This window comes from Hippopotamus amphibius, chromosome 7 (genome assembly GCF_030028045.1).
Source record: "Hippopotamus amphibius kiboko isolate mHipAmp2 chromosome 7, mHipAmp2.hap2, whole genome shotgun sequence".
Lineage (NCBI taxonomy): Eukaryota > Metazoa > Chordata > Mammalia > Artiodactyla > Hippopotamidae > Hippopotamus > Hippopotamus amphibius.
Window position 1 is genome coordinate 26,475,522 of NC_080192.1, and position 19,825 is coordinate 26,495,346.

At 48.4% G+C, this 19,825-nt stretch overlaps 1 protein-coding gene across 1 annotated transcript in view; it reads right to left on the reverse strand.

Moving 5' to 3' along the window:
• Positions 1 to 18,851, reverse strand: part of PLXNC1 (plexin C1) — a 143,131-nt gene extending 124,280 nt beyond the window's left edge. The window contains exon 1 of the mRNA XM_057741509.1: positions 17,683 to 18,851. Within this exon, the coding sequence (XP_057597492.1) occupies positions 17,683 to 18,741 (1,059 nt within the window). The 5' untranslated portion in view covers positions 18,742 to 18,851. The remainder of the gene's footprint in view (positions 1 to 17,682) is intronic.
• Between the last annotated feature and the right edge of the window lie 974 nt (positions 18,852 to 19,825).

A 19,825-nucleotide genomic window follows, 5' to 3' on the forward strand; every position in this document is an offset into this window, starting at 1 on the left:
CTTACAGTTGGCTGTTTGCAGGATCACGCTGCAGTTTATTTTAGCAAGGGTTTGGCTTCTGTGAGGTTACACAAGCCATTTCCAGAGATGTGAGATGGACCATCCTATTGGGTGTGATGGCAGAGAGGAGGGATTCTGGATTTACACGAAGAGTGCAGTGTGTTAGCCCAAAGGCAGGATACATCATTCGGAGGGTAAAGAGGGAAAGACAGAGTCACAGATGGTGGGTAAGACAGAGCAACCGAGCTAAAGAGGAACCAAGCACACAGGCTGGACCTGGTGCTGATGTTCTCGAAGAAGAAACGAAAAGCCTAACTCTCAACCCGAGGGCATGTAAGTGGTCTGAGTTTCTGAGCACATAAAATCACATGCTCACCCCTCACCATTAAATAAAGCCCCTCTTTAAACCCAGAGCAGAGAGGGTGTCGACCAAAATGTCTTTTTCCTTCTTGTGTAAAGGCATGAAGTGCTTCATGCTGCTTCCTGCCTTCAACCACAGGAAACCGAGTTTGTTACACAAATCTCTGGAAGATATGGGAGCTAGAAAGAGTCGTTGCCTTCTGCAGCTACTGAACACAGTGTGATAGCATACTTTATCTGCCAGAGCTCAGCTCCCAACTGTACTAAGGTTTGCAAAGGCACATGTACGCTTCAGCCAATGGGAGAGCCGGCAAACTTCTGTAAGCATCACCGCAACTCCTAAAATCGCCCCCGTTTGGGGAGGGGGGGAGGCGGGCAGGGGGAGGCTAAGACTTATTAACTTCATTATATTATTGCCGACAGTGTTTATGTCTTTCAATTTATGTCTTATTAAATATTCATTATTTTTAAACCCACCAAGTTTCATTAACATCTAAACTAAATGGATTCATGGACTAAATTGATTTCTGAAGCCTTTAAAGTGCCGTCTATATTTCTTTGTTGAAGTTGCGCTGGGAGGAAAAGATAAGCTGGCGAGGACTTCTCCAATGCCGTGATCTTGTTTCAAGGAAAAGATGTCATAACCTAAGAGAAAGTGCTTTATTTGCATAAAATATTCCATAGTGAACTCGGTTTAAGAAGATTTTTAGAAAGCCCATTAGAGATTTTTTTTTTCCTGTTAAAAAATACGTTTCATACAGCCGGGGAAGATGAGGAACTGTCCTGTTAAAATGAAGTTGCGAAAAAAATCTCTGTGGGCCTGAGAATCAGAACAATAGATCGCTGTTTAGATAAGGATGCCTTGTGACTATGAGCGGAAAAAGAAAAATCGGTGACCTTTAGATTTAAAAAATAAATAAAACCACACCACACATCTTGCTTTAAAATAAAACCAGAATTGTTCACACTTAAGATCGGCTGACCACGCCTCTTATTTTTATTAAATATTTGAGCATCTCAGAAGTGCTTAACTCAGAGAACTGGACGTCATCTCTGTCTGGGCATCTGATATGTTCTAACACCACTATCTTTGGCTGGAGGACTCCATTCTCCCTTATCCCACGACACGCAGTAATGACGGTGGACTGTTGATTATCCATTCACGAGGACCAAATGGGACAATGTCCTCCCATGTCTGGTATACAGTAGGTGCTTAGTAACTGTAGCTATTCAGATTAGCCAAGAACCATGACATCACCATTAGCCCTTGCTGAGATGGGATGAGATATTCTGTTTGTGAAAGATTGATTCCAAAAACCCCCAAAAGTGGCTCAAAAGCTGAAAAGGAACAAGGAGAAAATTGCTTCTAAATTACTGTCATCCTCTCTAGCATCCTTCCCTGGCTTTTGACTGTTTCTCAATAATTGCAGTTTTCCAAATTAAGTCCTGGATCAATAGCGCAGGTAAGTAGTCGGGCCATTAAATCAATGTTCCCGAACTTGAGAGCTGGTGGGAAAGAACAAACCACCTGGGACTAGGGGTCAGAGGAGTTAGGTTTGCATTCAAGCTTAGTTCTCGTCCACTGGGTGATCTGGACAATGTATTGAGCCCTGTTAGGGATTGGCTTTCTCAGCTGTGAATAAGGCCAATGGTGTCTGATTCGTAGGGTAGTTATGAGGGTGAGAGAATCATGGTCGTAGTAATAATAGCATGTTGATACATGTTAGCTGCTATTAGTAGTGGTAACATGCACCTACTGTGTGCTGCTTGGGATTTTTTATAATACTCCAACTAATAAGGATAGTATAGGGTAGTGATCCAGACCTCCAGACTTTCAATCCTGGCTCTGTCACTTTCTAAGTAATTTTGTGCACGTTATTAAAAAATAATGACTCAGTTTCCTCCTCTATACAGTGGAAGTGATGACAACAGCATTTATGCCGTAGACGTCTCATGAGGACTGAATGAGTTAGAATGCAAGCCTCAATAACGGTGAGTAAATTCTGGCACATGGTAACACACAGTCCGTGTTGGCTATCATTAATTTATTTACAAACACAAACAGCTGCTGCCACAGGCGTGGCAGTTATGCCCACCTCTTTCTTTGCCGCAAAACCTTAATTTTGTTCAGGTAGCAATAAATCCAAGCCTGGGGAAACCATGCTTGGTCTAAGCTACACAGTAATCCCACTCCCCATTGCCTGGTACTTGCTTTCCTACCCCTTAGAGCTAGGGGTGGCCACGTGGTCCAGTTTGGGCCTGTGAGATGCAAGAAATCCACTGGAGGAGCTTCTGGGAATAATCTTCCTCCTTGATAAGAGCAGGCTCTTGAGGAGAGCCCATTTGCCCCTCTTCCCTTACTTCCTTCCATTGGAATCTGTGATGTGAGGCCATCCATGCAGAGCAGTGGCAGCCGTTTTGCTTCCATGACATTCAGGATGGAGGGTGAAAACCAACAGTTTGGTGCAAGGGAAGGATAAAACACCCTCGGTTCTTGAGAACACCACTGAGCACAGGCTTCCAACCTTTAAACTTTTTACTAACAATGGATGTCAGGGTTTAAGCTGCTGTTGATTGGGTTTTCTGTTACTTGCAACCCAAAGCAAGTCCTTGTGTAAGAAATGAGAGTCATGGCTGCTGGACATGACACTAGACTCTAGCTTTTCCTCAGCCATGAGGGACCACGAACTGTCCAAGTGCTTGTTCCTCTCATCCTGGAGGACCCTGGCCACAGTCAGGATTGTGTAGCTAATTACAACAGCGAGCCTGGAGGAAAATAGGAAAGAGTGGGCTTGGACCTCACATAAACTCGAAGGGCTGCTCTGGCTGAATGGAAATGGATTCTTTTGTGCTGGAAACACACAGAAATGGACAGGTCCCTGTGAATGGAAAAAGGAACCCACTGAATGGCTTTCTTTTGCTCATTTCAGCAAATGAAAACAAAAGACAGACAGGCTCCAGAGAAACCTGCTCACAAAAGTGAAATTAATACCTGGGGAGCCAAGTAGAAAAAGGGGGGAAATAGTGGAGTCAGCCCCCTTTGTCCAGAGATTATTTTCTCTTTTTTTTTTTTTTTTTGGCCTAGTTTCTATCTTGTCCTTCTCTCCCCTTAGGGCATAATCACTAATGTTGCTCTCAGCCTATTCTGTCTACTTTATTATGTGTAATTTATTTCTGAATCCAAGCCTCTGCTTGTTCTTCTGTGTGTAACAAGGTTAATGCCTTGTAATGATGCTTTTGCCAGTTCTGCCTTTCATGACAAAATCCAATCTCGATTTACCTCTAAAGCTTGTGTCCCCTTTGGGCTTTCTTGGTTCCCTCAGAGTTGTCACTCTCTGTCTCCTGCCTGCCGTGTCTAACCACACGTCCCGCCTACACTTGAACCTGCTCTCAGAGGGAAACTTTTTCAGTTTGAGGGAAAAGCTACCTTGTCTCAAATGATGTTTGGGCTGAAAAAGAGAGTGCCTTGGGCTTGACACATCAAAGTGGAACCAAGGCTACTGGGAAGGGGTGAGTGCTGGGGTGTGTGTGGGGGCCTGGTGGGGGTAGGGAGGGAGAGAGAGAGTGTGTGAGTATCCAGGGAATACTGGGCAGGTCAGTGTGACCTCCCTGGAGCTCCGTCATACACTCTTTCATTGACCATAAACACCCCCCAGTGTGCACTGCCCAACTCCAGGGGGCACCAGCCATGGGTGTGAGTGGCAAACTCTGGACTTGAGCACCACATGGCCCCACCCCAACCACGTGGAAGATGGCCTGACTCAGCAAGGCTCAGGCCGGGCGCTCACAGCCACACTGCAGCTCTTCTGCAAAGAGCTGGAGGAAGTGTGCACAAAAGTGGCCCCTCAACTGTTGGGAAGACAGCAAAAGTCAAGTCTTTGATCCTCCAAGGTGATGAAAAGACTCCCTTATTTTGGTTTTTCCATAGGACGCCAGGGCAAATACCAACTGGATGCCAGGAACTTCTCATGCACTGATAAAATGCCTCTTGGGCAGATACTTTTGTAGTCTACTCCTCTTTGGGATACACTTATTTGAAGCAGTTTCTTCATCATTACTTACCCAGGGGCCTACTTACAGTTAGGAGTCCTATGCCCGAGATCTGGCCCCACTCTGTCCCTCACAGGCTGCTCAATTTGGGCAAGTCCCTGAACCTCAATAACCAAATCTGTAAAATGGACCCAATACTCCACATGCCCTGCCTATTAGCATTGTTATGAGGCCCAAATGAACTCAAGTGTGTGAAAATAATTGGAGAACTATCTTTACTGAGCTAGAGAATGGAAAGAACAACTATTCACCCAAGTTAGTTAGTGATTTTATTGGCCATAAAGGCGCCTGTTGCTTTTCTTTATTCTTCTAGGGTATTCCACATTGATTGGGTTCTAAGTTTATGGCATCTCTCTGATCCTCTGAAGGAAGAATTTACTTTGGGGACTCAAATGATCCACAGAAAAAATTCAAAGTGTGCAGGAAGCATAAAGAAGGGAAGTTTAGGGACATACCTGGACGGTATGTACACCAGGCAAGCATGGGGGGTGAGGGCGTGGTGTGCAACAGAGCTCCAGGAAACATGCAAAGTGGCAAAGTTTCTATTTCACATCCTCCCACAGGCTCTTCTACATGCTTCCCTCCCTCCCAGGGCCCTGATGTCCTCCGGCCCCCCAGCCCTACCTACTGCCAAAGTCCCACTCTCCACGATTTAGTCTTCCTTTTTTCCTGCTTTATACCCCATCCCCCATCTGAATCTCCATCCCTTCCATGTGGCTACTTTCAGTCAATTACCAAAAGACCAACCTGACTCAAACAATTCATGAAAACATATGAGTGGCTGACAGTGTAAAAAAAAATGCATTTTCCTATATTCTTAGAGTTGGAAAAGACACAGTCCAACAATGTTTTTCCACGAGGAAGCTACTGGAATTCTAGATAGGATATTTCTTCACTATGAGGGCTGTCCTCCATGATACAGGACTTTTAGCATCGCTGACACCTGCCCAAAAATACCCGGGTTGCCCCCCCTCCATCATTTTGCCTATTGCAAAAGCTCCCTCTCTCACATTGCTAAATATTCTCTAAATAAACAGCATCATCTTCTTTGAGAACCAATGGAATCGCTCCCAAGATTTCAGAGTTGCTGGAAAATGGTTATCTAGACATTTCTTCCCTCCAACCCTCTCCCTCTCTATCTTCCCCATCATGGTGAATAGTACCACCATCCACCCTCAGCTCCTCTCTTTCTATCACTCCCCACACCCAATACCTGAAGAATCTCTGCTGAATTTCCCAACAGTCTCACATCTATCTTCTCCATCTCCATGGTCTCCACCCAACATCTCCCTCCTGATCTACTTCAAGAGCCTCCTGGTCTCTCTCTTTCCACCTACAATCTATTCTCCATCCAGTAGTCAGAGTGACCCTTTAAAATATAAAATATGCCATGTTACTTCTTTGCCTAAAATTCTTCAATGGCTTTCCATCACACTTAGAATTAAACCCAAATACCATCCCAGGTCCCACCTGATCTGGTCCCTGCCTATTTCTTCAAACTCATCCCTTGTCACTCTTCTCCTTCACTCCATTTCAGTTCCCACAGTGTCTTTCTTTCAGGCCCTTTAACATGTTCCCCTCTTTCTGCCTCAGGGCCTTTGCACATGCTCTTTCTTCTAGCTCTCCTCTCTTTACTCCTTATAGGCTGGTTTTTAAAAAACAATCCTTCAGGTTTCAAGTTCAGCGTCACCTCCTCATGGACACATGACTATAGATCTCCCTATCCCTATGCCAGTTGTTATTCTGAATCATAACATTCCATTTGTTTTCTTGAAAATAATTATATTGCTTTAAAACTGTTTATTTAATGTCTGTCTCCCAGTAGACTTTAAGCTCTACAATAATTTATCTATTCTACACTCTAAATGCAGCATACACCTCAGCATCCGGCATGTAGTAAGTTGTTAATAAACATTTATTGAATGAATGAATAAATACATGGATCAATGTTTGAATGCTTTCAGTCAATATCTCGCTAGGCAAACCTGGTACATTGCTAAGTAGGTCTAATCATTACAGAGTTCTTCTACTGAGGCAAAATTTGTCCCTTGCAAGCACTGGACCTTGCTTCTGCCTTGGGGAACAATACCAAACCACCTCACATCTCCTGCTGCCATGTAGCTTGGCCTTCTCTAAATTTCACATCCATAGTTCATTGACAGCTTGGAAGAGACAGTTTCTGGGTCTTTTGCCATCTCCATCTATAGACAGTCTACAGACTCGGTGTACTTTAAATGAGGCTCTAAGAAGTCAACAAAATACTTTAGGTATTTTGGTATCCTCTAACCAAAGCAAAGAATAATAGCACTGTTCTTTTCCCATGATTAGAACAGCATAATTTATGAACTTTTGCATTGGGCTAACTCTTTAAAATAGAAATAACATAGTGGTAGCAAGGAAGAGTAGAAAGAACAAGAAATTTAGGATAAAAAAAAATATGTAGGTTCAAGTTCAAGCTCTATTACTTATGATCTGTCTCTATGCAGTCATTTAACCTTTCTGAGGCTTCTCTACCCACCCACCTGCTCCATCCGGCCCCTTTAAAGAGCACTTGGCTCTTGGACAAGTGCTTGACCTGTAAAATACAGATGGGACTAAACCCCCTATTGTTAAAATAAGCCAATTAAATGAGTTTTGAAACAAAAATGCAACATCTTGTCATTGGTTTTCTGACACACAAAGTAACGGAACAAGTGGTTGGAGTAGGGGCTCCACTGACATCCACAGTTCCTGCGTAGAATTCAGGGCATCCATGATACTACATGAGCAAAAAAAAAAAAAAAATCCTATTTTAGTGAACTCTGACTGAAATTTAGCATTTCCTTTCATTATGAACACAGGCCACAGTCATACTAACTGAACCTATGACTTCATCATCAAAAGAAATCAGATATTTTCATATCATTTTATAGTTGTTGCAGATATCTCAAAATATCATTTGTGCTTATCTCTATTTTGAAATGATGGTAGTTGCTGCTGCTAGGTCTTGCTATTTAGTGTGTTAAGATATATTACTCTATTTCGAACTGGAAAAAACATTTTGATATATCTGTAGATCAATGTAATTAATTGGTTCATTTTGCAACTCTTTTTTTTATTTTATGTGCTTAAAACCACTACTCTGAGGAGGGAACTACAGGCTTCCCCAGAGGTCCACAGCACAAGGGCTCCATTGGGTGGGGATCCCTGAATGGAGGGGCACAGAGATGTTGCTAAGCCCAGGAGACTGAGACTGGGTGACACCCACAACCAGCAGCTGCTCTGGGCCACCTAGCCCTCCTGGTGCCTCAGAGGAGCAAGGGCCAGCACTTGAAATCCAATTTCTGAAATTGATCGCTGATGGAAAAGGAGCCTCAGAAGGATGTCAGTGCGGAATAATTAGGAACAGCTGATGTGGTAGAGAATCTGCATCTCAAGTGGACTCTTCTAAGACCAGGCTGGAGGGGCAGGAGGGAAAGACCAGGAACCCGGCCTCACTGGTGAGGGAGTCACAGGGAAACGCCCTTCCCTCTAGGCTATTTGGCTTTTATTCTTCCTACAAACACAGCTCCAGGGTCTTGGGCTTCTCTCGGAAGCTCTTGTCTCACTGAGCTATAACCACATCTTCTCCACTAGATGGAGAACACCTTCTCTCCAGTCCAACATGTATTTACTGAGGGCTCACCACGGTGGACGTCATTCTGAATGCCTGGGAAACACTGATGAGACAGCCCCGGCCACTCTCCTGGAGGCATTTACAGCCCAACAGCACAGAGGCTGGCACGCGGCAGGCACTCCACAGAGGCTGGCAGAGTGGATCCGCAATTCCTCACTTCATGGCCAACCGCTTGCTTCGGCGCCCTTTCTGGGGGTCCCAAAGTCATCTAAAACTCGATGAAAGTTAACGTATTTTGTCACCGACACCTCTCAGTTCTACATCTTAAGAAGCTATTTCATGTAATCCTTCCTCTCCGCCCGCACTGCCAGCACCCCAGTTCAGATCTCCACCACGCTCACTTGGATGACTGCAACCACGCGACCCATCTTGTTCTCTCCACGTTCGTCGCGGCCACCATTCTAGACAGAGTCAACATTATTGCTGACCTGGACTACTTCAAGAGCCTCCTGCCTCTGCTGGGGCCAAGGTCTCATCCACGCCCCACAGGGCAACCATTTACTTAGAGATTCAAATCCAGGCATTTCACTTCCCTTCAAAGGCTCTTCTAAGCTTTGAGGGAAAAAAATGCAATCTCCTGCCCACAGCCCGCCAGGCCTGCAGGATCTGCTGCTGCTTCCTTCCCCAACCTCCTCCCCTGACATCCTCCCCCCTCCACCTCCCTAAACTCAACCACACTAGCCTTTTGTTCTTCAAAATGACCAAGTCATTTCCCCTTTTGAGGTCTTACACTGCTCCCCAGCTCCCCATGGGGACATCTACAACTCTCTCATCTTCCTGGTGTCAGCTCAATCTCCTTAAAGAGAACGTTCCCCAATACCTCAACTAACAGTTCTGTTACATCCTCGGTTATCTCCTTCATGTCCCCAACCTCAGCCTGGGCCTCAGTTTCCTCATCTGTAAAATGGAAGTAATGACACTACCTATTTCACAAGGGTGTGGTGAGGATTAAATGAGTTAATATGGGTAAAATGCTTGCTTAGAACAATACTTGGTGCAAAGTGAGTGCTCTAGAAGTGCTAGTTATCCTTTTAATATAAAAGTAATCTCTATCTGCTGCATATTTATTGTCTACTCTATTTTTTTTTTAATTTATTTTATTGGCTGTGTTGGGTCTTTTTTGCTGTGCGTGAGCTTTCTTTAGTTTTGGTGAGCGGGGGCTACTCTTCGGTGTGGTACGCAGGCTCCTCATTGCCATGGCTTCTCTTGTTGCAGAGCACGGGTTCTAGGTGCATGGGCTTCAGTAGTTGCAGCACATGGACTCAATAGTTGTGGCTCACAGGCTCTAAAGCACAGGCTCAATAGTTGTGGCGCACGGGCTTAGTAGCTCCGCGGCATGTGGGATCTTCCTGGAGCAGGGATCGAACCTGTGTCCCCTGCATTGGCAGGTAGATTCCCAACCACTGTGCCACCTAGGAAGCCCTGTCTACTCTATTGACCACTGATGGAAATATTTTCACACAGTGCTTGGCACATAGGAGGAACTCAAGAAGTATTTCTTTGAACCAATGATTGTCCATCTAATCAGCTGTTTCGCTTCTCATTTGCCTCATCCACTCATCTGAGTGATCTCTCTAGAACACAATCAGATCATGTCTCCTTAGAGCCCGGATGTCATCCTCCATCAGCCATGGGCCATGGTTTTCACATCCTGTGCAGCAGAGTCCTAGAAGTTCCTTTGAGATGCCATAGGGGCTGGCAGGGGGTGGGGGGAGGGCGAGTTGCAGTTTCTGGGAACCTCCCCACCCCTGCTTCACCCCAAGTCCCAGCACTTGGCAATGGCCTCCCCCAGAACAGCAGGTCAATGATGATTTGTTAGCCTTTTTCTCATACTGCGCTTCTGGTTTAAGATTTAAAGACCAGGTTTGGAAAGTCTGGAAACAACTGACCATCAGGATAAAATCCAGCCATCTTGGCCGGTCTCATTAAGCCCTTCGCCATCTGGCCCTGCATGCTCATTTCTGGACACTCCCCAGCCGGGGTGAGCTACCTGCAGTTCACAAGCTTATTCAACTTCCCGCCTGTGCACAAGCTGTGCCCTCTCTCTGGAACTCCCTCTCCTGCCTTTCTACTTGGCTTCAAGACACAGCTCCAGCATCACCTCTCTGAAGCCTCCCAGGTCCTCCCATGCCGAGTTTGACACTCCTTCTTGGGGCTCCTGCACCATCCTTTTGCTGAATTTCTTACGATGCATTAGGGCAATGTGAAGGTTTGTTTTCCTCTCACCCCTTCTGTTACAGCAGGGGTCGGTAAACTACCAGCTGTGGACCAAATCTAGCCTGCTGCCTGTTTTTTTGAATGACCCTCCCCCAAGCTAAGAATAGGTTTTATATTTTTAGATGGTTGAAAAAAATCGAAAGAATCATATTTTACGACAAGCGAAAATTAAACATGAAATTCAGATTTCCATGTCCATAAAGTTTTATTGGAACATCACCGTGCTTGTTCATTTATATATTGTCTATGGTTGCTTTCACACTTCAGTGGCAGAGTAGAGCAATTACAACACAGACCGCACGTGGCCCGCAATGCCTATGATATTGACCATCTGACCTTTATAGAAAAAGTTTGCCGACTTCTGCATAAGAGAATTGACCAGATGGTGGGGTGGGGATTGCTGGTAACTTCCCCCTCGTAACTCCTCTGAGGAGACACTACATGTAACTATTGATTAGATAGTCAAACACATCGACTATAGAAACTGTAAAACTTAAGTCACAATTCTATTTGGTTTTGTGACAGTATATAAATTAGTATTAATTTTTTATCTTGATGAAAATGCTAAGAAAAACTATAAGCACAACTGATAAAATCTTACCGCCACCATGCCCCTGCTCCCACAAACAAGTTAGACCCATGATGCCTACAAATGGTCCCCCAGCAGACTTCGGGGTTTCTCAGGGCAGGCCTCAGTGATCATCAGCTATGTGCCACCTCATGCTCAGGGAAGGCACAGGTCGGTCATCAAGAAGCATGAAGGAGGTAGAGACGATTCCATGCTACTGTAGTCAACATGGTCATCACAGTATACGGCTCTTCCATCTTTCCCTTCCAAGGCAACCCGCCCATACCACCTACTGGGGACCATCGCATGATGGTCTTCCTTCTTCTGATTGGACCAGGGGTGAGTACCTGCCCCAAGGGCAAAGAATCTCTACCTGGAATTAGGGCTCATGATCTGGTGTGAAAGGATGGGTTGGACCCCATTCTCTCTCTTTCCTGGTCATTTGAATGCAATAATATAGAAAGCTGTTGCCAGTTGGTAGCCGATGCAGAAGGGTAAATGCTATTGAGAGGCAGAGTAGGGATCAGGTCAGGCTGAGGCACACCCAGGTGCGGGAGGTGGGGGCAGATGTTTGAGGAAGCCAAAGTGGTCATTTGGTAGCAGGACTGAGCGAAGTAGCCACGCTAAGTCCTGTTGACAGTGAAACCTTAGAATGAGCATCTGTCGCACTTCCTGCTGCTGAGCACCTTTCTGCTGCCCTGAGTCCAGAATCTCCTTCCCACTCCATACCAGAGAGCCCCATCCTAGTACTCCTAATCATCACCATAGCAACCGTAGTAAATACATACATAGCACTTACTATGCTGTGTCAAGCAGTGTTCATCCTGTACGTATTAACTCATTAATCCAGACAAAAGTCCTATGAAGCAAACAGGATCCCTACTTCTAGATAAAGAAACAAGCGCAGAAAGGCTAAATAACTTGCCCAAGGTCACACGACTGGGCAGTGGCAGCTGTGGTCCCAGTTGACCTGGCTCCAGAGTTGGTGTAGGCAGCTACTGCACAGTACTGCTCCTCCCGTTAGATTTCCATGTAATCCCACATGCTTCTAGCCACTGCATCCCTCCATCCCCTGGTTTGAGCGTGCTTATGTAGATCTTTGCTGCATGCAACCAACTGTGCTTAATTAGGATAGAAATTGGTATCAGGATTGATGTAAAGAATAGACCCTTGGAGAGAATTCTGGTGTGTAGAATTGGTTGTGGTGTACAGCAGAGTGGAAGGCTCTAGAAATCTCCCCCTGCCCCCCGCATCCTGGAATGAAATGTAAATAAACTGTTGTATGAAAGGGTGAAGGAGCTAATTAAACTATGACCTATAGATTTTCGAGTCTCAGACTATAAACTCAAAAATAGTAAGACTTCAGAAGTTTTCCTAGCTATTTCCTTTGAGCAATTAGAAGAGGATAAGGAATATAAGGGTAGTGGAATGCATTGGTTACTTTATATGACCCTAAGTAAAACTGCAATGAAAACAATGGGACAGGTTCTTATGCCAGGTGCCTCAGCTGGATTACAAGGGAAATTGCATTACCTTACAGCTGTGGTTCTAAAACCTGAATGTATATTAGAATTACCTGCAGAGCTTGTTAAAACAAAGATTGCCAGTTCCACACCCTACTCTGAGTTTTTGATTTAGTAAGTCGGATGTGCAGCCCAAGAATCTGCATTTCTAGTAAGTTCCCAGGTGACACTGATTCTGCTGGTCCAGAGGCTATGCTTTTAAGAGCCACTTCCCTACAGCACAAAGCCCTCTCCTCTTGTCTGTGGAAAGGCACCATCATGCACATTATTAAATTACGTCAAAGAAGTGCCAACCATGCTGGGTTTCTACGGTCAAAGTTAACTCCCAGATTGGCAAGACCAGAAGCCTGGCGAGTCCAATGAACAAGGATTTCTGGGAAAAGCCAGAGGAGTGGAGGATGCCAGATAGGCTCGAACTGGGGAAGAAAGAGGCCCCGAGCCATCAGACCAAGGAAAAGACAATGATTAAGGGAATATGAGGTGGCCAGGTTCAGGACAGGGTGGCTGCTAAGTACAGAAAACAGCCCCTACATGATCTCCCCACACCCTTCATTTCTTAATTCAACAAATATATCTTAAGGTGCTATGCTAGGTACTCTAGGTTCAACAGAGAACAAAATATTACAAAGTTCCTGACTTTCTAGGGTTTGTATTTTAATTGTGGCTGCTAATAAAGACAAGAGTGCCTGTAACCCAGACTTAACAGGCTAAGATCTCTGGATCCAGTTTATGAGCTAGTTCTCGAGTCCGAGAACAAAAACCGCAAGCAGTCCTTTAAGGTCCTATAGGTCTCTCTGAGGTCATTGATAAGCCTGAACACAAAAAGTGGCAGCACTATGTAGAAACTGACAACTAAGGAACCACGACCCTCCCAAAGTCTGAATTTCAAGTGCTCAAATATGCAGACCCAGAAACCCAGTTCACACTCAAGGATTCTCTGTTCTACCGTCTTATGTCCAGCAAACAGTTGATCCCAGGGTAGTTGCAAGGGCCTAGCCTGCTCCATGTAGGACAGGATTGACAGCAGAACCCAATGTCTGCAGTGCTGGACTGTCCATGGCTGTGCGTCACAAGCTCAGGTCCTCAATCCTCTACCATTTACCTGTTGTGGAAACTAACCAAAGCTCCCCGGGCCTCAATTCCTCATTATAAAATCATCATAATAACTACAGTCCTTGCCCCATAGGGTGATTTTGAGAATCAACAAAAATAAGGCACGTAAAGTGCTTAGCACAAAGCCTGGCCATATAATCATCCAGCAGTTGTAGCTGTGATTGCTTTTTCCCTCTTTCTAAGTGGATGTTGGGCTTTTTAAATCTCCCTTCCATATCAGATGTGTGTATGGGGGTAAAATTCATCATCTAGTCTATACACTGCAAAGTGGCTAGACAGGATCATAACAGAAACTGAAGAAGAAATAAACATTGCAGGAAGACTGTGGATTCTGAGGTCAATAAGGCTGCATTGCCGAGTGGCCCTGGGACATCACTTCTGCAAGCAATAGCTAGAAGTGTCTTGGCTTACTGTCTGTTGGAGAGCATGTGAGTGTTTTGTGGTTATCTGCATGACAGTTAAATTATGTCGGGCTTTGGAATTATGTGAGTGTGGAGGAAGTGGGTGTCTCTCTCCACAAGCGGTAGAATGAACTAGAAGAGTCAGTCCAGTTGGCCAACACATAAGAAAACATGCCACCCTCAGTATCTACAGAGGGGGTGGCCACCATGTTTAAACCACAAGCAACCCCAGGACCCAACTATGGCAGCCAAACAACCTAGAACAATCAGACTTCAAAACTCAGGTACACACCCTTCTCTTCCAGTGTATTGGTATGCCAAGGGTAGCAGGAGCTCAGAGATAAGAGGAAGTCAAATTAACTTGTACATAAATTTAAAACATTCACTTTTTATGTTAACCCAAGCACATAGATATATTATGAAATAGAATGGGGAAAAAAATCACCTTAAGTTTTAAAACACACTTCAAGGGGCACCCTCCAGCCTCAACCCATATCCTAGGGGAGGCTGGTTTCTGCCTCTAATTAGGGGACTTTGAAGGGGGAATCTGAGAAGCACCAGAGTGGTGGAAAGAATACAGAAGTAGGGAAAGAAAAAAAAAGAATACAGAAGTAGATATTGCGAGACCTGGGTTTAAGCTGGGGGCTCTGATGCTTACTTTATCTTGAGCAAGTTGCTTAAGTGATCTTGAGCTTCCTCATCAGGTACATGGGAATGCTCCTCAGAGAATCAACCTTAAACTCGATGAGGGGCTCAAAAGAAGTAATATATGAAGAAGCGCTGCACAAATACTTATTAGGATTATTAGTGAGAGTCTACAGAATTCGGCTGCCTGGGCACGTTCACAGGCTGAAGCTAACCTGCGATAGTTGTGAAAGGGGATTCAAAGTTGCAGGCAAGATAGAAAAAGTCAGGGCCCAGTGTGTGAACAGCTGAAGACACACTCATTGCGCAAGCACCTTGTAAATTAATCCTTAGCAGGAGAAGCTGAAGGCAAGAGAGTCAGCCGACAAGAGATAAGGAGAAAACACAACCCAGTCACTCCTGTCACTTTCCTACCCATGGTTGATTGAAGATGGAAAATAAGAGAGTCATCCAGGGGGAGCAGGAGAAGGCCAGCAAAGCTAGCCGCTAGTGCCTCGCTGCCTGCGGGTTACTGTTAAAATGACTGTGTCTGCTCTGGAGGAATCCCTGTTAGAATCTACTGAGGCTCCCTCTAGAGTGTTTCAAGTTTCATCTCCTGTCTTAGGTGCCTGTAAGGCAGCATGCCTTTTCCAAAACACATTGAAAACCTGAAAATAAAATGCAGAACCAATGCAACCCAATGACTGCATTGTTCTGAGTGACAACCAGGGGCACACTGATCCCACAACCCCATTAAATGGGGTTGCCACCTGCTTTTGTCCTTTCAATGGCAGAATCAGTGGCGCCCAGCACAGAGCATTGCCTACACTAGCAGGCATCAAACAAATATTTGTGGACGTATCTTATCTGCCTATTTAATAGGTTAGAAAATTGTCAGCTTTTTCATCAAAACGACCACCTTTTTTTTTTTTTTTTCATTCAAAACCTCTCTTGAAATTCAATTCCATTAAGGCTTTTTAATGCACACGAGCAGCAAGGAATTTACTTAAATTAAAAAAAAAAAAAAAAGCAAAACTCTAAGCTCCCACCTGTGTAGCCATGACAGGCTATTGTTTGAACCAGAGTATATTATTTAACTTGGATGACAAGCTCAGGGGGTAGAGACCCCGTCTTTCAGAATCCGCAGCTTTGAGCACACTGGGAGCTCTAGATAAATATAACAGCAGCAAGACATTCTGTGGAGGGACCTATTTTAATTATTTATTTTTCCAATCCCAGATTTTTGGCAGCGTGTGTTTATCCCTTGCTTAATTTCCAAGGGGCAGCTACCTTCCAGAAGCTCCCCATGAAGATGGATAAACAGCTCTCCGACTTTGCCTTCCCTTCATCCCTGCGCAAGTAGGAACACCTGATCGAGCCAAAACGTGGATTCTGAGTGTGTTCAGGGTGCCTGCTGGGTTTGGAAGGGAACTAAGTCCTCCAGGACCCAGTGGGTAGAGAGAGGCAGTCAAGAGAAATGTTTTGGCTCCACACATCTACACAGCTGTCAGACGGCAAAGCTTGGACTTCCACTGTTATCACCTGCTGGGCGCCTCTGAGCTCTCTTGTCATTAGCCCTGGAGACCAAGTATGCCTAAAGCTCAACACTAAGTAATACATGGGGGCACTTTCAAGTCTTTCAACAGAGAAGTCGAAGGTGATGATTTTTGCCAAACTTGAACTATTAGATAATAGGGATTTCAGAAAGACAGATAGTAAATACTAAGTTATACTTGTATAGTATAATGAAGTCATTTAGGGAGCATTATGCATTATTTACACTTTAAAATAATTACAGCAGTAACTAAATGAAGGCATTATGTGTGTGCTCTAGCACACAAGTAGCAGGCAAAGAGGAAGAAGCAAAGGACCATTCTAAGGGGCCTTGCAAAAGACCTGTTTTTTCTTTCGGGATAATAGGGCTAATATTTGGTAAGACGTGCTCTGCGCCGATGGGGGTGGGAGTGTCGTTCCATACACTTATTCATATAGCTTAGAGCCAACAGTCCCCTCTATGCTTACACAACAACTGTACCAACACAACACGTTTTTCCCAAGTGGAGACTTCTCGCCTTCCTCTCTGACGCATTTTATACCAAAACAATGGCAACACCTGTAGCCGTTGATTTCTGCTCTTTGATTTCTGTCCAGTTATAAAGGAGGCGCTCGGCAGGCTCCCCTCTCAGGAGCCATATGTGGAGTTGATGTGCCAGCAGCCTTGGAAGGAAAACAGCCTCGGAGAAGTGCACAATGGCTCCATAATCCCCATCGACTGGACCCTCTTGAACCGCCGCTTTATTTTCCAGTCAAAGAAATGCCAATCTCAAGAGTCAAGCTGTGGCTGCCCTGGGAACCCAGGGGAAACCTCGCCGTTTGCCTGGGTGGGTGGTGCCTCTGAGCCCCGCGATCCAGTCAGGCAATCTGGAGCCCAGAAACTGCCTGCAGCACCCCAACACTTTCTCTTGCTTTCCCCTCCAGGGTGAGGCTTTTTCCCCACAAAGCCACCTCCGCCTGCTCAGCCTCTCCCCCCAGCTGGAGACCACAGCGCACCCTCAGCAGAGCCACAGCCCCGCCCCCTTGCACCGGGTCACGCCGAGGGTTCTGTTCCCCCAAGCCTGAGCCTCTGTTCCAGGCTAGCACTGACCCATGCTGAGCAGGTTACCAACTCTTCAGACCACATCACACGTGTTACGGGGTTGGGGGGGTGAGGGTGGGGGCGGATGGGGGGCACAAAGACTGGGGTGTGGCAAGTCCTTTAGGCCCCATGGCTTCTCTGCCTAGGGCGCTGTGTTTGGTAACGATGCTGAGGAAAAGGGTCAAAGCCACACGCCAACTAAGACCACACACCTGGGGAAGCGATTAGGGAAGGGCGGGGGAGCTGCACCGCGAGCCTCAGACCCAAACAAGCGCCCATGTTAGGACAGAGAGAAGGATGGCAATGGGATGCAGTTACCAGAGTTTTGAGCCTAACTCCTATCCTCTCTCCACCTCCCTTTTTACACTCCCTTGGGGACCTCTGGCCGTGCAGTAGAGCAGCCCGAGAATGGCCGTCGGGCGGCCACCGGGCTGTGTAAATCTAGGACCTGGTAAAGGTCAACCCTCTCCCTCGCGCTCCGCCTCGCGGCTCCGCAGCAGGAGCGCTCCCCGCAGCGTCACGGGGGCAGGACTTACGCAGTGATTCTCGGCCTCGAAGTCCCAGCGGCAGGTCTTGGTGCGCGCCTGGATCTCACTCATCCTGAAGAGGCAGAGTGCCGTGGTGGCGGGGGAGCGCTTCTCCTGGTCCTCTCCGGTGGCCGCGCTGAACACGCCGGCCCAGACGCCCAGGGCCTCCACCAGGCTGGAGGAGAGCAGCAGGCGGCGGCCGTCGGGGTGGCCGTGGCCGCAGTCGAGGGCCGCCTGCCCCTGGAACAGGACCTCGGAGCTCTTCGCGATGCGCGCCATGCTGGGCCAGCCGGTGGCGCGGCCGCTCGTGTAGTTGTAGGGGTAGTAGGGGAAGTAGACGCTGCCGTTCCAGAGAAAGGCGTCCACGAAGTGCAGGCTACCCCCGCCCTCGCGCAGCTTGAGGCGTCCCGTCTCCTTCGTGGCCAGGCTGCGCCCCTCCGTGTCCTTGAGCGCGATGGCCGTTTCGCGGTCGGACGCCGCGGGGTTGCAGCGGCTGGCCGTCTCGGTCTCGGGCAGCACGTAGGTGGCGGCCACCGCCAGGTACCAGCTGTTCTTGTCGCCCGCGCGGTACACCACGCCGGCCGTCGAGCCCTGCGGGTGACACGACACCACCTCGGTGCCGTTGCGCAGGGAGCCGCGGCTCAGGTTGCCCAGGGGTCGCACCTCGCAGGCGCCCCGGTCGAAGGTCCAGCCTGTGAGCAGCAGCCCCCCGAGGTCGGCCGCCCCCTCGCGGTAGGGCAGCAGGAGCTTGCTGAAGCTGCTCCCCGGCCGGGGCCGCGCGTGGGGCGTCAGGGACACGGGCTCCGTGCAGTTGCCCGCTTGGTCCCGGTACAGGCGCGAGAGCCTGTGCTCCAGGCTGTAGTCCAGCTGGTCCAGGCAGCTGCCGCTCGCCACGAACACGCCGTCATTCAGGCTCACCGCGATGGCTCCGATGGCTTGCTCCGACCGCCACACGGGCTCGTCCGCGCCCCGGCCGGGCGCCGCGAGCGCCAGCAGATAGGCAAGCAGGGGCAGAGGCGCGGCGGGGCGCTGGGGGCGCGGCGGTGCCTTCCTCCGGGAGACCTCCATGGGGCTGGGGGGGCCGCCCCCGGGCAGGGCGCGCGGCGGCGACAGCGGTTCAGGCGCGCGGCGACTGAGAAGCGGGCGGCGGCGGCTCCTGCGCGCGCTCGGGCTCCCGCGGCCGCCCCATCCCCGCGGCTCGCCCGGGAAGGAGAGCGGGGAGGGCGGCGCGCGGCGGGCTCGTTCCGGCAGCCTGTGCAGCGGCGGCGGCGGCAAGCCCTGCGCGCTCCGGCGCCGCTTCCTCCTCACCCTCCTTCTCCGGAGAGTTCTTCTGTGCAGCGCTGGCGCTCGAGGGGAGGCGCGGAGGGGAAGGGAGGGGACGGGCGGAGGGGAGCGAGGCAGGCGGGGAGGGCTGGAGAGGTTGGGTGCGCTTGTGCGTTTCACTTTCCCATTGTGAAAGTGGGATGCAACTGGCCCCTTCCTCATCCTCTTCCTCCTCCGCCTCCTGGCCGCCCGCCCTCCCTCCACGCCCATCTCCCCTCCCCTCTTGATTCGGTGAGATAGGGAGGAGGGAGGTCTCGTAATTTGGGTTACTGTGTAGGTGGCCTCTTTCATCTATTCATAACAAAGCTGAGCCGCCCGCCGCTGCCGCCGCGGCCACCACCATCGCCCCTTGGCTCGCCCGGGGCTCCCGGGGCGCGCTAACAGTGCACCGAGCTGGCTTCCGCGCCTGTCCGCCCGCGGGGCTGCTCCAGCGCTCGGGTTTTGTTTACGAGAGCGGCGTGGGGGGCGGGGGGGGGGGGGGGGATACGCAAGGCTCGGGGAACTAGGACCCAGGGCGCCAAAAGGTTGCAGCTGAGGCCCGCGGCTCGGGCCACTGGGAAGCTGCGAGGGCGGCTGACAGGTGTGGAGCGGCGGGAGGGAGGCCCTGGGGAGGAGCGCGGGAGACGCGGACGAGCCGGAGGCTCCAGGGAGCAAGGCGCCCCTGTGACAGGGGGTGGGTTTCCGCGGGGCAGAGGAGTGAGGTGGAGGAAAGGCAGGCGCCGAGATTCTGGTCTGGACAATCCCTGGGGCCGGAGCTCCCGTATTTGAAAAGGTTCTCTAATCTCCCTTGGCAACGGAGTCCCAGGCTTTCAAACCTAGCACTTAGAAA